General features: G+C 39.6%; 1 protein-coding gene across 1 annotated transcript in view; it reads left to right on the forward strand.

The window, feature by feature from the left end:
• Positions 1-17,379, forward strand: part of FBXW7 (F-box and WD repeat domain containing 7) — a 175,243-nt gene that overhangs the window by 155,101 nt on the left and 2,763 nt on the right. The window contains exons 6-11 of the mRNA XM_080635191.1: positions 3,826-3,949; positions 5,817-5,953; positions 7,544-7,657; positions 10,723-10,904; positions 11,969-12,194; positions 16,454-16,664. Of these exons, the coding sequence (XP_080491317.1) occupies positions 3,826-3,949; positions 5,817-5,953; positions 7,544-7,657; positions 10,723-10,904; positions 11,969-12,194; positions 16,454-16,664 (994 nt within the window). The remainder of the gene's footprint in view (positions 1-3,825; positions 3,950-5,816; positions 5,954-7,543; positions 7,658-10,722; positions 10,905-11,968; positions 12,195-16,453; positions 16,665-17,379) is intronic.

A 17,379-nucleotide genomic window follows, 5' to 3' on the forward strand; every position in this document is an offset into this window, starting at 1 on the left:
CAAGGATAAAGGCAAACCCTAATTAAGCAGATGTGTTACAGTAAATCCGTTGCTGCAAATCAGGTCATGTTGTATCAGGTTAAAGAGAAACTAAGATTTAGATTTCAGTGTGTGTGCTTTTCAGCGTGAGACACTAAATGATGTCCACAGAATAGTAATAGAACGTAAGGGTGGATATGAAAGATTGCAAACGCAGTTTGCTACAATTATTAGATGAATGTATTTTAGTGAATTTTGACATGGTTCTTCTGGCTTTGATTGATTTTAGGGAATAGCAAATTGGTTTGTTATTTGGAGTGGGAGAAAGTCTATTTTGTTTTTCCACATCTACCTCATGTTGGGTTTTCCGTGTGGAAATTTTCATAAGGGCTGAAGTCTTTGTAAGTGTACAGTTGCTAACAGGTTACAAAGCAAGTTCTGGTACTAGTATTTGGTTACTATGTTCAACATAGTCTTATTACCAGAAGACTGTTCTGTATCTCTTGTTTCTTGACATTGTTTCTAGTATTTATCCTACTTTTGAATGCTTAGGTGTGTAAGACCCTTCTTTCCTTTTATATACTGTCATATCTTCACGAGTCAGGGAGCGTCACAGCTTTCCCTTGCTGGTTAGCATTTGTAAGGGCTGGAAGCAATTTATACAACAACTATTAACTTAGGACACATGACTTGAGATTAGTATTTACAGAAGCACTTCGTGTTGCAGCCTCCTTCATTAATGGGAAGGACGCTGGGGGAGGAGAAGAGTTCAGGAAGACCTCTGCATGGTTGCCATGTTTTCTAGAGAAGCTGCCCAAAGCAGCCTTAGTTCAGAGGTGGAAGAAGGCAGCCAGACATCATACTTTGAGAAGACAGAAGATGCTTTGCCACTTCTGCATCTATGAAGGCTGGAAATGTAATACAGAATTGATAACTGTAACTCACAGCTCAGTTGTCTTTGCATGATTTAGTGGCAAAACTAATTCAAGAACAAGCGGTGATGTAGTTATGCTATAACTGATGATCATGTATTTATTTCAGTTTTAGTAATTTCTTCACAGAAAGATAAGCTATTTAGCTGTAAAACCCTAATTCTCATTTGTTTCTTGACTCCATTGTAAGCTGCTTGTGTTTAGTTTGTTTTATTGTTTTTACTACTTGACACCAGAATATTGTCAGGTGCATAGTAGCTGCATGAAAGGCTGACTTCACCACTGAAGCTGTCCTAAATAATCTTTGCTTCCTAAACCTCCATCACTGTCACCAAAACGAACCGAGTTAGAAAAAAAAAACCCCACTGAGGTAACTCTACCATCTCCTCTCCTTTTTGAAGCAGTTTCTTCACCCTTATCTCCTAAGTGATGCTGCCCCAGCTGCAGATGTCGGCTGCAGCAGGGGGTGACGAACTGAGCTGTGGGGGCAAGAACAAGTTGTTGGGGTCAGTAATTCCATAAACAGGCTTCCCTGTCAAAGGCAGCATCCTGGGAAAACACGCTCCCTTGAGTTGTCGCTCCATGTTAACATCTGTAGTTATCTCCAGTGCTGTTGGATGCAGACGAGGGCAAGAAGATGATTTGGACAGGAGGGCTTTCCTTCAAGAATGTTTTCAGCAATGCAAAGACAGTAACTTAATAGCTGAATAACCAAGAAGATGCTTGCTCTCCTCCTGAGGAAACATGCAATCTAAAAAATTAATCTGAAATGAATACTCCTGCTTTCTTGCTGAGACTTTAGAAGTAATTATTGAAATTACTTGTTTGTGAAACCAGGTCTAGAAACCAACAGATTAGGAGTTTAGCTGAAATCAGCCATTTTTGTTGGTGCTCTGTGTGTGCGTGAAGGAAAAGGCAAGAGACTGTTTATTATTAGGTATTATTAACGCTGCAGTGGAGGGTAGTCCTAAATATAGTGGAGTCAAAGGTCAGATCTTTGCCACCTGAAGTTTTCTTGGAACTGAGTCCATGAGCTGAGACAAAGGGACATCATCTTCCATGCACTGCTAATCTTAAAGTCAACTGTGGGCTGTCCTGACCCTTGATGACTATTTAGCTAAATACAGTCTAAAATAAATGTCATCCATATGTAACTTGTTAAAGAATCAGTTGGCTCGCAGGTTTTAATTAACACCATCTTAGCAAGCATCCACATCTGTATAGACAGGACACATGATATTCAAACAAATTCTGCTGTCAGTTAAGGAACGTCCCACAGAAATGGGAAGGACTGTCTGATGTGTGCTAGGAAACAGCACTTATTAAATAATTATACATACCAGGAGTTAAGACAGAAAGTCTCAAAAGGATGGGTACGGTGGTTGTTCTTGTAACAGAGCCTTATACCCGATCCTAAATGCTGACTCCCTCAGTAGGGACAGAAGAAAGATTCCTCGGCTTTATGACCTGGGGTGTATATGGGACCTAATGCATAATTTAAGGCACAGGTCCCTCAATCTGAAGTCCTATGTGCTCAACATGAGCTGCAGGTGATGACCTGCAAACAAGGTATGTGTGTGGTCAGAATGCAAACGGTTCCAGCATACTGCATTTTTATTTTCTGCACAGTCACTGGCTGGTCTAGGTTACTGAAAGTAAGTGTTTCTCACATAATAAGGTCAAAAATCTGCTGAGGTCAACAGCTTATCGTTATGGCTTCCTTACTGAATTTCAGTGTGTGCTGCTTTGAAGGGCAGAGTCTATTTACATGCATCATAACTTGAGCTAAAAATTAAATACAAAATCCTAAACACAAAAAGATACGTCAAGCAGAAGCAAAACCTGTCAGTGAAATCGGATCATCCAGTTTTACATCTTATTAGTTACTGACAAAGACCCCACTGTTTCAGCATGCAGGTAGTTCTCTGCATCCCTATTTATCAATATTGGTATTTCTGCAGAGTTTTTAGCCATGGAAGGGACTTCCCTGATTGTACACTTTCATTCTTCATGACTAGGGACACACGTTGTTGCTGTCAAGTAGAAAAGCTGTACTTGGTTGTCCTACCCTTAATGATAGCTGTCCTTTTATTCTGGATTGTGTTTTAGATGCCTCTGCCCTGTTTAAGACTTCAGTACATCTGGAGATGTTTGTGGAGATTTTGGGGGGTTTATCATGGGCATTACATGGCTTACCTCAGTCAGGTCTCCCAATAAGCTTTAATCCTGTCACATGGAAAAGTTCATCTTTTGCTTGTCTTCTGGGGCTCGCTGGATCTCCCATATGCTTTTGGTAATGTACTGAGTACAGTACTGAAGTGATGTTTCAGTCTTCCTGCATTCCAGTCCCCAAACCCCCTGTAACACTGCTCAGGGGTGCATTTGTGCTCAAGTCAGGAAATGAGGGGTAGGTAATGCTAGGTGCAGGTAGCAGTTACTTTTCCTGTAGTTAGGCTTTTACTGGCTGACGTTACTCATCAAACTGCACTTTCCTATTTGCTCACACGGTCAGTGTTGTGTTTACTAGCTGAACTCTCAAAATAACTTTTGGTATACTTGTCAGCTAAAATAACGTCATTATTTTAGTAATAATTCTGTTAATGGTTCAAAGTAATTTGGATTACCTTTAAAAAAAAAAAAAGATAATAATGATTTTGGGTGACATCTACATTCCTGTGAGTACAAGAATTATTTCCAGTGTGATCTGTATGAATCTAGTTACTTCAGATGATTGTTACACTTCCGTGTGCCCGCCAGAATAAACTGTAGCTCTGTTACGGTTCTGAGACTGTTTAATAATTTATCGTTTCAATTTTCTGTATTTCAGCCCCTGATGTGTGATCATACTTGGAGTTAGTTCACTTTTTCTTCCAAAAGCAATGCCGAAAATACACTTTCTTTCTCTTTTTCACAGCTGGCACTGTATGTGCTGTCATTCCTGGAACCCAGGGACCTTCTGCAGGCAGCCCAGACATGTCGTTACTGGAGAATTCTGGCTGAAGATAATCTTCTTTGGAGAGAGAAATGCAAAGAGGAGGGTAAGGCTGAGCAAAAAGATGGATGTAATGGTCAAAGTGTTGCCATTGTAGAAAGTACAGTTCATTTACATAATCTTAAAGTTACATGAAGGCAATTAGTGTGATTTTAAATTTACTGCTAATGATGCTTTGAGCTACCTGGTACGTATTGCTGTTGAAAGTAGGAAGCAGAAATAGTCCATGGAGTACTAGAAGTGAAAGTAAAGTTAATTTTGAGCATCCTATTTATAAAGTATATTAGGTGCATATTTTTAAAATATAATTATTTTTGCTTTTTAAGGGTTATTTTTATTTAAAATCTAACCAAAGCAAGTAAGAGCTGAGATGTAAAAAATGCCAGGAATACAGTCTTGCAGTTTGTAAATAACATGGAGGACAAACTATTTTGGTGGTTGGGATGCTGTGATTTCATGTTATTTGTAGGAAAATGAACAGAGAAATGGCACATAGTGGGCGAAAAAGGTGTTAACTTGACGGCTTAGCAAGGGACACACAGTCCACAAGCCTGCTCAGTATTGCCGGCTCGTGACAAATTAAGAAGGTACTGGTGGTTCAGCAGCAGTAGGAATGGGCAAGAAGAGGCTCCCAGGACAGTAACCGGGTATTTGAGCACAAGAAGAACGTAAGCTTTTATTTTTAAAGGAGAATTAATTACATGAACAAGGAGTCTGTTCTGGGAGCAGAGCACAGGCACGGGATTGCAGAGCAGTATCCTTCTTGGACAAAGGCAAATTTAGGGACTGCCCAGGCTGCATTGGAATATGGGGACAAGAACTTGTGAGAGGTCAGTGCAAAGGCTTTGAAGACCATGACAGTATGAATATACCTGGTTATTTGTAAAGGTATCTAAACCAGTTAATCTTACTCTGCAATGGAAACCAGGTATGCAACCTCTTAAATCTCTAAAGATTATTCTCTTAACGCTTTTCAGTGAAAATGCATTAGGAGGTCAGAGTGAGGAAAAAAGAGAAGTTTTGAGAGGGGAATGAGCCTGCATTTGTGATCTTACAAATAATAACAAATATGGGCAGGCGTGAGAGCCCAGGCCAACACCACTGTATTGTAGACTGGTTAGACTTAGTGAGGTGCTCAGTCGTATGAAGGAGCAGTTAATTCCAGGCTTGCAGATGGGGACACCAGAGAAAGGGCCAAAGGCAGAAGAGTGAAATCCATATACTGGCAGGAGACAAGGCTCTTGGTAGTAACAAGATGTGATGGAGAGAGTTGCTCTGTGGTGGCGGAAAGAGGGAGATGGGTCAGAGGTCTGTAAGAACAAAATGTCTCTGTAGTAGCAAGGCTGAAAGAAAGTACTGCTGCCCCATGTGTCAGTTCACAAAGGACAGAGCTGGACTTAAATTCCAGCTAGGAGAAGACAATGCCAAAAGCACACAGACTTTCAAATCAAGAAAAGAATTAAAAGTTCACTAATACCAAGGCTCATGGTGAACTCAAAGGCAGTGAAGATGGGTGGCTGCAGACAGAAAGGTTTACTTTCATAAGGGTTCCAAAACGAGCGTACGAGTGCTTATGGTGTTTGTTGGACAACACCCATTTGAAAAAGGCAATATCCTGCTACGCTGCCTCAAAAAGGGGGATCCAAAACCATGCTGGTACGTTGCCAGCAAGGAATGATGAACTGGAGCATTTCCAGCCATGATTACAGTAATGATTTAGCTTAAACAAGAAGGAAAGACATAGTATGAAGGGCTGAGGAGCAGGGCGGTGTTTGCTGACAGTGCAAATACCAGCGTGCAGGAGGTTGGTATGTCAGAGCAGTATGGATTGAAGCCTTGGGAGAGAGGGAAGTTGTTTTCTTTGGGGTGGCCTCATCTCTCCTTCTCTCCCCCTTTTTTAAAATTCATTTTAGGTATTGATGAACCATTACATATCAAGAGGAGGAAAGTAATAAAACCAGGCTTCATACACAGTCCATGGAAAAGCGCCTACATTAGACAGCACAGGATTGATACCAACTGGCGGCGAGGGGAACTTAAATCCCCTAAGGTGAGCTTCTGAGCTGTGTGCGTGGTGCCACAAACAAAGTGGGATCGACTCATAGGTTTCCTTTGGGGTTTTTTGTTTTGCTTCGTTTAGACAAGCCAGACTGGCCATGCACAAAAAGCAATTTTTGGTACAGAAAAAAACCCCAACTTTGTATTTCACCTTACCCTGGGTTTAAATTAATTTCTGGGCACCACATTAGCAAATCGAAACGTGACTCTTTCTTAATACAGCAGAATTCTTTTATTGCTGTTTGAAAAATTCCTGTACAATGTAGTGAATTCCTATAAATACACCAGTCTCTGAGACAGACAATCTCAGAAACTTGACTGGAAACACTTATATTTAAACATGCACACACATATATAAGATATATATATAAATACACATCTATGTATGTATGTATTCGTAGAGCTGAGCCATATCGCAACATAAAAATACTCCACAGCTATTCTGTGATCATTTTGTGCTTTTTTTTTATACATACTCTAAATTGAGCAGCACAAGACAATAACTTCATTCCATGTTAAGATTTTTAAGTGTCTAAGCAAACCTGGTATTGAAGAAGCATTGAGAACCACAAAGGAAACCCACATTCCTCGCCTCTTAAGGTTTTAAATCAATTTGCCTGTTTTCTTGAGGACTGTCTAACAGAATAATAAGAATCAGAACAAAAAGATTCCCATGGAAAACCCATGGCTATTGCCTGCTGCTTATTTGGCCGTGACTTATGTATGTCTCTGGCAACGGCTCTGTGTTTCTTGCCTTGATATGCCACATCAAGTTATCTTGGAATTACTATGAAAATTACAGCCTCCGGCATTATCCAAATGCCCATTTCATTCTGATGAACATCTTGAAAAGTGTTCAGAGAACTTAAATAAAAAATTCCTCATCCTATGTGTTCTGATAAGGGTTCTTTTTGCTGTATTGCAGTAAAATATACTGTGAATTGCCATTTCTCCCAGCTCAAGCAATGAAAATCACACCTCTCTAAAGCAACATTCCAATCCCCACTGCCAGCACATTAAATTATTGCTTTTGTTTGTGTTTAATTGAGTTAACGGTTTTCTAGTTTTTGACTTAGTGCTGCCTGTCATTTAATAGATTACAATGCTTGGCTGGGAAGGAAAAAAATAGATATAGTCAGCCTTGACCACTGCAATACAAGTATGCAGCAAATACCACAACCCCATCCTTTTTGTTCCAAGACTGAAACAACTCTTCAAAGGTAAAAGTAACTCAGCTGAAAAATAAAGAGATGGAATAACTGCAGGGGAATTGAGCAATGTCCAGGTACTAATTCAGCCTACTTTTATTAGCGATTTTTCCTGGTACTCTTAGGAGACTTGCAGTAATGGTGGTGTGCTTGCTAAACAATGCAGTATCACTCCATGAGAGAAGGAAAATACCTTCTTTGGTTCCAGCTGGTGGCAAATTAGACTTGACACATGGGACCAAGGGGCCTTATTATTACTGAAGCAACTCTAGCATTTTATAATTCATGAATGGGGAAAGCACTTTGTTCCTCCTGCTCTTTCTAATCTCCTGTGTTAAGTCGTGACTGTACCTTTTCATGTTCTTTATCATCAGGTGCTCAAGGGCCATGATGACCACGTGATCACATGCCTTCAGTTCTGTGGGAACCGAATAGTAAGCGGCTCTGATGACAACACGCTGAAAGTGTGGTCAGCGGTCACAGGCAAGGTAAGCTGGATATTTTGCTGACTTCTTCAGGAAATGAGCTACAGGTAGAGCACCGTTATGGCAAAACTGCTGCTGTTGTGCCATCAGAGCATGCTCCAGGGTGGTCTATAGTGCTGTCTGGTGAAAGGATTGGAAAAAGCACCGGTAAACATTTGGGTCATCTTTTCCTACACAGAAACTAGTCTAATTTGGAAAAAGTCACCTTGATGTGAAATTGCAATGCTGCTCATGTTACTGTTGGCATAGATCCTTGTTCTCCTGGCAGTTCTGCTATTCTTGCCTAGTCGTTTGTGACATGGATTCTAAAGAATTCCGACAGATACGTTACTTCATCTCCCTTAAAGCTTAATTTAGCTTGCTTTTCCCCTTCCGGATCTCCCTTTCTCACTTGTCTTCCAGCATCTTTCTGTTGTTTTCAAGTTACTGAAATGGGGTGTTCACCTTACTGGCTCTGATTTCAAACACAGAGTTGTTTTTTTTTCCTTCTAAGCCACTATATTGCTGAGCCACCAAAAAAAAAAAATAGTAACTTGCTTTAGGTTTAAATATTTCCTATTAAATTAGATCCAGCTCAGGCAGGAATTTAATAAGCTTCAATAATTTAATTTTGGCTCAGGGAAGCAAAACAATACGTGCAATCAAAAAGACAGTACTGAACATTTCACTCATGTTAGAACATCACAGCCAGCTACTCAGCACACAGAATTTTTGGTTTAAGGTGACTGGCTGACCATGCTCCAAGGATACAGAAAAGGCCTCCAGGAAACTACTTTTTCTTTTCTGGACTAGTATTGTATGTACTTACCTTTGTTTTAATGCTATAGTCAGGTGAACAACAGGACAGCTATTGAGGATATAACATGTTTAAGATGTAAAAGGTATCCACTTTATAACGTTGGAAGCTGAATGTGTTAAGCACTTGTCTTTGCATGCCTAGAAGATCCTTGACAGGACTGTAAATACTACTGTGGGGAAGAATAAAATTAAAAGCCGTGGGCAGCCTCACCCTGCCTCTGCTGGCTTCCCTACAACAAACTTGTCTAACGAAGGAACCCATATTGAAATTTACATTTTTTAATTGAAAAAGGCAGCTTAAACTCAACTGAAAAATACTTCTTTTGTACATAGCACCCTCTCAAAAGCAAAATGTTCCTTTAAATACATCACATTGATCATAGTAGCATGACTTAACAATTCCTGTTCAGTAATTTTTTGAAAGTAATTACAAATCCTAGTGTGAGCATTTAGCCCAAACTTTTAAGAGAGCCAGAAGTTGTATACGAAGGATGGAAGAGTGCTGTATCAGCCCTCATGCTTACTGATGCTGAAGAATTAATAAAATACCCCAAAGGTTGGTTTGTGCAAATGAACATGACTAAATAATTCCCTTGACAGATGTAAAGCCCAAAATAAGGATTCCGTGTTCTTGCTGAAGGATGATTTCTTAAAATATGAGCAAATCGGCTGAGATTTAAAAAAAATCCAGGAGCTGTAAAAGTGAATAACAGCTATGAACTGAGCAAGATGGATTTGATAGCAGTGAATTAAGCTAGAGCCAGGAATTGCAGGAGACTGGAAAAAAATGTTAAGGAACAGGAAATCTATGTATAGCAAAGAGTAAGGCATTTTCAAGGATGTTAGAACAGGATATTAACAACAGAAATTAGTATACTATCACTGATGCAGAAAAATATTTTGGGAGAAGATTCATGTGATGGAAATACAGCATGCAACGATAACAGAACTCACAAGGATGTTAAGCAACAACTACCAGAGTTACAGTTTTTCATAGTACAGTTGATCCAGATAGTTTGAATTCCATGATTTTTTTTGTGAAGTTACTTGTGGGGCAAAATTGGTGTTTTTTCAAAAGTTGTGAGCATGAGGAGAAGATCCAAAGGATGGCAGAAAGCTGAAATATGACAGTAACTGAAAGACAGGGTATTTAGGATACATTATCTCAGATAAAAATATACTGGACTACGTCAAGAGGAGTCAACTAACAGTTAAAGGGAGGCCACAGCAATTAATACCACTTAGCATTAGATTACAGAAAAAGAGATCATCAAACTGTCTTGACCTCTTTTCTCGTGCAGTTACAGGTTTGACTGATAAAAATCATAGTGCAGCAGTAGATGGCTATGTGCACTGCAAGACTGTGTCCCCGTGACAGATTGAAGAAAATAGAACAATGCAAAAATCAGCATGGCACATACTTAAGTGGGTTAGAAAGTGAGTAATTATAGAGCTCATGTTGTTAATTTAAATGCAGAATCTTCATGGAGTATCTTTCTAGAGGGGTCTTGCAAGGATCTCTTCTTGTCTGTGCTAATTAGCACTTATTGCAGCCTGGTGCGAAAGCATATAGAGTCATTACTTGTGAGCAATACAGGCTGAGACGTGGAGACAAGTCATTGTTCCAGAGTGACGGAGGTTTTCTAGAAGTAGGTGTGAGCAAACACTGTCTGTGCATGGTGAGAAATCGTGTCATACATTCGGGATCAAAGAAGGTAGGCTGTGCTTAAGTCGTGTGGGATTCTCTCCAGGCCAAAAGTAACATCTGAAAAAGGTTTGAAACAGGACTTGGCAGTATTGATGCTGCAGCTAAGGGTTACAGAATGCCATGTTTCTCAGATAAACAGAAAAATACAGTAAGAGTATATGGTTTATGGATGGGTGGTAAAACTACAAGGTGAATTCTCTCTCCAGTTGTAACACTTATGCTTCAAAAAACTATAGAAAACCTGCAGTGACTCAGAAAAATGCCAGGAAAATGACTCAAGGCTGTAAAACATGCCCTGTGTTGAGAAATTTGGAAAGACAGTTTAGTTTATCAAGGGGAAAATTATAGGGAAAATTCCTTCTAGTCGAAGTACTGACAACACAGAGAGAAATTTGATGAGTATTTATAAAAGGTAGGATTTTTTTTTGTTCAATCACAAAGCAGTCTCCAGGGGTTCTTTTGGCCTTGCTATGAGAGACTGCTGTTACTTCCTAGATTGCTTTTTCTTAAGTTTCCATTCAACTCTGTCAAAAGGGTAACTAAGCAAAATATCTCTTTTCAGTGTTTGAGAACGCTGGTTGGTCACACAGGCGGAGTCTGGTCATCACAGATGAGGGACAATATCATCATCAGTGGATCTACAGACCGAACGCTGAAAGTCTGGAATGCTGAGACTGGAGAATGCATACACACCTTATACGGACACACCTCCACTGTGCGCTGCATGCATCTTCATGAGAAAAGGTATGGCTTTGTCCAATGCTACAGTCGCTGTTCAGCATATAATTTACACTTGCGTTCACAGCAAGTGCTTGTTAAACTTGGGTATCTCATCTAAGATGGGATGAAATACAAACCAGGTGAAGCATTCAAACTAAACTACATAAATCAACACAAGGGAGGAGATGATTAATAGAAGCAAAAGCACAAGAGTGCTAATTAAAGAACAGAAATTGAGTCATGTACTTTATAAAGTCACATTCTGCGTTATTTCAAAACTAGTTCTTTGTTACGCTGTGATACAGTCTCCCACAGTCTAAATAATTTCCCCTTTTTGTCAGTGCCACAAACTTGTACTCATTTTACAGAATGACTTGAAGTATCGGCACTGCAGTCTTTTCTGTACATTTTAGCTGATTATATCATAATTCCTGCAATAGTAAACCATGTCTTGATCCAGGCAATGAATGCTGGCAAAGCTCCTTTGCTTGGCTGTGGTACGGAGCTGCTGACAGGGTGCCTGTTGGTTGCTTTCCTTCTTTTTCAAAGAAGGATGAGGTTTTATCTTTATCAGTTCCATTAATATTAATTCCCTCTCATTTCTGTTCTTGCTTAAAAAAGCCTTAAAAAGTTTAAACTGAAAAGAATCAAGCAGAATAACTGTTACTTTACTAAAACTTCTAAAGATCTTCTTTGTTTAATTGTTATAATTAGTTAACTTAGTCATTAAAACAGAATGCTCCTAACACTGACTGGAGCTCAGCATAGCTCAACATATTCATAAGCCTTCATAGACAGATACAAGAGCCCACATAATTTCTCATTGCATCATCATTTTGCTGTTCAGGAATGAAATGCCTTTTTAAATACTGATTGCTAATTATATCAAATAGATCCTGAGGAGGTGAGTAAAGCACAGAAGGAAAAACAACTGAAGTAATTTTTGACCCTAATAAAATGCCAGACTGGATCTTTGGTGGGTAGTGGACTAATGCTATCTCATGTCTCAAAATAAAACACGTAACTGGTTTATTGTAATACTTTTATGTCCAATGCTAAGTACAGGAGGGGTTTTCTTGTTCCTCCAGAGTGGTCAGTGGGTCTCGAGATGCTACCCTGAGAGTTTGGGACATAGAGACGGGCCAGTGTTTACACGTTCTGATGGGCCACGTAGCTGCAGTTCGGTGCGTTCAGTATGATGGCAGAAGGGTTGTAAGTGGTGCATATGATTTTATGGTCAAAGTGTGGGATCCAGAGACAGAGACCTGTCTGCACACACTGCAAGGGCATACTAACAGAGTCTACTCATTACAGGTATGTGATTTTCATCTGCTGCTTTAGTTTCCTTAAGTAACATTTGAAGTCAGTTTATTTCACCTTGTTTATTAAGTTGTGGGTACCTACTCCAGAATTACACAGGCCACAAGAACACAGAGGCATCTGCGATAGACCCCTCTTTCATTTTGTTACACTACTTATATGTTGTCTTTATTTAGAAACAGAGATACTTTTTTTTAGAGGAGCATTTTCTAAAGCACCCAGTACAATAAAGCCCAAATCTCTATACCAGCAAATTAAATAGTTTTGTGGTTGCTGGGTTGTTTGGTTGGGTGTTTTTTTAAATCCTGCATGTGTTTTGGAGCTATGTTTTTGCTTTCCCCAAAGAAATTCTAAACTTACTGTTTTAAATAAATCAGATGATACAGTAATTGAAAATGTGCCAAAACCCTCATTGGATTAATGTTCTGAATTATGCAGATCTGTTTATCCTTGTTTTGTAGTCCCATCTTCCAGTTCCAAACTATAATTCACAGTAAGACTGAACCTAAAATTTTAATGTTCCAGTGTAAATCTCCAGCCTTCTACTTCCTCTTCTCTGAGTAGAGGCCAGATCTACAACTGTGAGGCTTTGTCAACAGCGACATGTTACTGTAGATGCAGGTTATTGTGGTAGTGCTCTGTGGCATGGCTCTATTGCCTTCCGCTCACCCAGACTGCTCATCAGAACAAAGCTGGCAAAGATGCACAGAGCCCTCATGTAGACTCTTCTTACCTTTACTAACCCAAAAGATCGTCTTGCTCATTCATGGAGTCAAAGCATCACTTCCAGGCGTTGAAAGGCGAAAGAAATTAATTTCATGCTTGTGCCTGTTCTCACCACAATCTGGCAGGACTTGAAAAACAAATTAACAAAGACAGTTCAAAATGGGGAAATCGCATTCAGCATGTAACTACTCTGGTCTGTGGCTCAGAAAGTGAAGCTTGGTGCTGGAGACATTTTTCATAAAGTTTGTCTTTCGTAAGGTGTATCTCACCATCATTGATAAAATAGGAACAAAATACATAATTGGTTTCCTTCCTCTAAATATGTTGCAAAATTTATCAAACATCTCCAGCAATTCTCTTACATTCATATGCTGAGGAGTACTCTGTAGACAAGCAGCGAGCAAGTTAAAAATGCTGTACTACCTATCTATCTCTTCAAAATATTCCAAAGGTTGTGTTTCAGCTAGGGCAGTTTGGGAACAGTTTATGTTATTCTGCCTTATCTTCACCAGTGGCTCTTGTTTTGCCTTGTGAATATTCATGTCTTGCTCCGATGATCTAGCAATAATGGATCAAATAATTGGGTTACGTTACACAGTCATACTATTCACACTTGGCATTCTGAAACAAATTGGGGAGGGGCAAGAGGCTGCAGGTGCTTTCAGTTTTAAGGACAGAAAGACTCTTTAAAATTGCATGGTGAGCCCCTGCCCTTTGGCCTGAATAGCCCCAAACATTAGAACTCCCATAAATAGAATGATCAGGCTGAATAACCAGCCTGTCCTCCCTGGCCCTGTGCGATGGCAGGTTCTGTTACACCTCAGTATTTCCCCAGTTGTACACCCCCTACCATTTTCCAGAGGTCCTTGCACAGAGGTTGAAGATTACTGACCGCGTTGTGTTTTCTTACTCTTCCTTAGCTGCCTTTGAAGTAACCCCCAGGCTGTCTGGGTTCATAGGTACAGCTCAACCACTGATCCAAACTGTTCTCTGTTTGGCTGTGGTAGTATCAGATAAAGTTTGTCTTGATGCCCAGCCTTAAAGCTCTCTTCTGAATACCTTATGTACATGGAATACAACTAATTTGCAGGGAAAGGGGAAAGAATTTAGAATTTTACATAGATCTGGTTTAGTTCCATTTAGGGGAGAAGAACATTCTCTAGTGTTTCCACCCACCAAGTCTGCTGGGCTACTTAACACTCCTCATCCTTTTATCTGAACTCAGATTAGTTCACATCCTCTTTCGAAAGCAGGGTACCCAAAACAGGATGCAAAATTCCAGCCAAAGTCTTACCACTTTGCTTACTAGAAGTGAAAAATTATTTTATGTGCCTTACGTAGCATACCCCTATTTCAGATACCAAAGTGTCTTTTTTTTTTTAGTTTATTTTCACCAGAAATGCAGTGCATGCAGCAGATAAGCAGTCTGTGTGTGCCAGTTGCTCTCTGCATTCTTTGGAACGCTGGTGCCATGCTCAACCATTTTTGACTGCGGAGGTCCAAGATGGGAGTTTTCTGCAGGTCTTATAAAAAGAAGCAGTCTCAGATAGTTGAGTTCCCTTAATTGGGTTCTTTCTTTGCCATTATTAGATACCAGTCAGTCCACATGGCCAAGTCATGTCAGATTGCCCTTGCTACAACAAAGGCTCCTGCCCAGCCTCCATTCTCCTGGGCTGCAGCTGTACATTCACTCCCTGCCAAGCTGAGATCCTCACAGTTTTCTCTTGACTTTTATACTCTTTGCTTTGGGTCAGTTCTACTCTTTCAAATGTCACCCAAATCCTAATGAAAATACTAAATGCCAGACACCACCTGCAACTCTTTCTGGTATCTCTAATAATGCTGTGAACAAAGTTCTGAGCAGGATAGTATCCCTGCCTCAGATTTGCCTGCCTCTTCCTGGAAATACAACCAAGACATCAGCCATTTCACATGGCTTTTTTACTCTGTCACAGATAAAAAATAAATCATACTGGTTAAGATCATTTCCCCACAAATCTATGTTTGCTGCTCCTTACTGCATTGCTAAGGGCTTGCAGCCAGATCAATTTGTTAGTTCCTTGTGAAAATTGAGCTTAGGCTGACCGATCCATAATTCCCCATCTCCCATCATCATCTCCTTCAATAAAGAAAGGAACTGTATTTGCCATCTGAAACTTGTCTGTTTTCCATGGGTTCTCAAAGATAGCAGCAGATGTCTCTGAGATTGTCTTAAAACAACTTGCCTTATGTGGGATTTTTTTCCCCATTCTAGCAAAAGCTTGTACTCAGTTGTCAGTGGTGTCAAGGCTGTGAGCCTACACTCAGATGGCTGAGGACTGAAGCAAAAAACAAGTTAAATGGCTGGCCTCACGTGCTGTTTCCTTCCCACTGAGCATAAGTGAGCTATTTTTTATTTTGGCTGTCCTCTTGTTTGGTTTTGGTTTGGGTTTTTTTTACAGAATAGTAAAGCAGCTTTTGCTAGTTTTATCTTGTTTTATGCCCTGCCTTTCTGATTTTGTTCCAGTGTGCTCTTTTAAACACATCTATTGATCTACTTTCTACTTTTTGTACAATTCCTTGTGCTTTAGCCAAGTGGGTCTTGTTAATTTACTACACTTCCTATCTTCCCTTCGCACAAGGATAGTTTGTGTCTTTAAGAAGTGCCAACTCTCCTGAACTCTTCTTCCCCTCAGAGAATACATAGATAAAAACCTCATGGGAAGGAAGTCTCAATTTATTGAAGTATTCCTCCTTGAAGCCCACTGGTTTTATTCTACTGCTCTTTCCCTTCTTTGAGAATTCTGGACTCTTATGTTATTGTCACAATCACTCAAGTTACTTTCCACCTTTGTATTCTCTGCATGTTCAGTCCTCTTGGTCAAAAGTGTCTCATCTCGTAGCTGATTTCTCTACAAGTTCACATTCTACATTATTTTATAGATACTATATGCTCAGAAAAATCCAAGAATTTGGACACCCATATTAGCCTGTTTGCCTTTCCTTAGAACGACTTGGAAGTTAAAGTTCCTTACTGCACACAATTATGATTATAAAATGGCTAAACTCAGCATTTTTCAATTATATTCATTCTAGTTTCCTATGCTTCTACTTTTCTGTAGATGATTCTGCATTAATGCTTTTGCCCTTCTCCAGCTTAAAGTCCCTCTCATTTGTGGAAGGCAGTTTCGGCTTGTTAATATCTTTATTAAGAAAACTACATTCTCTTACTGTTGTATGGATTAGTCAGGATTCTGCTGTGCTTAAAGGAGTTGTATTACAGCTAAAAGACCAGTGGTTCAGAGTCTTTCTCCTCAAACCGGGTACCACAATAGCCCACATCTATTACAGGAAATCACACTGACCATTAATCACCTGCTCTGATACCAAACGTGGCCATCTCTACTTAGACTGAATTCTTACATTATCATGCAGTTTCCATAGTGTATATATAGTATCTAGTGTTGCACTTAGTGAGTTAAACACTTAATAATCTTCTTTGTAAGATCCTAATGTAATTGTTTGTAATAGATTTACCTTTCTTGTAGTTTGATGGTATCCATGTGGTGAGTGGATCTCTTGATACTTCCATCCGAGTTTGGGATGTGGAGACGGGCAACTGCATTCACACGCTAACAGGCCACCAGTCTCTCACAAGTGGAATGGAACTCAAGGACAATATACTCGTGTCTGGGAATGCCGATTCTACAGTCAAAATCTGGGACATTAAAACAGGACAATGTTTACAGACATTGCAAGGTGAGCCTAAACTACCTTCATGTCAGTCAAGCTGTCTGCAGTAATCTATGCTGCAGATTCTCTATGAAAAAAACCCCAACTTGAAAATAATTCCATACAAATAAACAAGCACAGACCACTTATATCTTAAATATTTTTCTGATGACAGCAGTATGATCTTTCTCTGAATTAGAAGAACAAAATGTATTTAATCTAATCTATTCAGATCACTTGCCTATTATGAAAGGCAGATGGTCTGGACTGATAGCAATTTGCTATGGGTGTATTAGCCTAATAAGCCACAGAAATATGTAGGAAGTGACATCTCAAAACAGTCAACGTATTTATTTAGGGGTCACTTGGATTTTTCAAAGCTCACTGATTAATTGGATCAGGAGGCAAAGTACACTGTCTGTTGCAATAAATCAAATGAGTGGAAGATGTTTTCTTTATTTCAGTAAAGAAGAAAAATTGTTGTTGCTGTTTTGACAGTTGCCACTCAGGCATTGTGTACATGAACACATTGGTTTGTTCCTCCCCACAAAAAAGGTCTTATATCATTCCCATATACCATACGCAGCATTGCTGGTTGGAACAGAAAATTAAATTCCCCTGTAAAGCAGATTCTGCTGATTTAACAGTCTATATTTATATGTCAATATATAACTGTCAATATTTACTGATAGAGTAGTTTCATAGTAACACTTCAGAGGGACTTGGAGACAAATGCATACAG

This window comes from Psittacula echo (genome assembly GCF_963264785.1).
Source record: "Psittacula echo genome assembly, chromosome: 1".
NCBI classification, from domain to species: Eukaryota; Metazoa; Chordata; class Aves; order Psittaciformes; family Psittacidae; genus Psittacula; species Psittacula echo.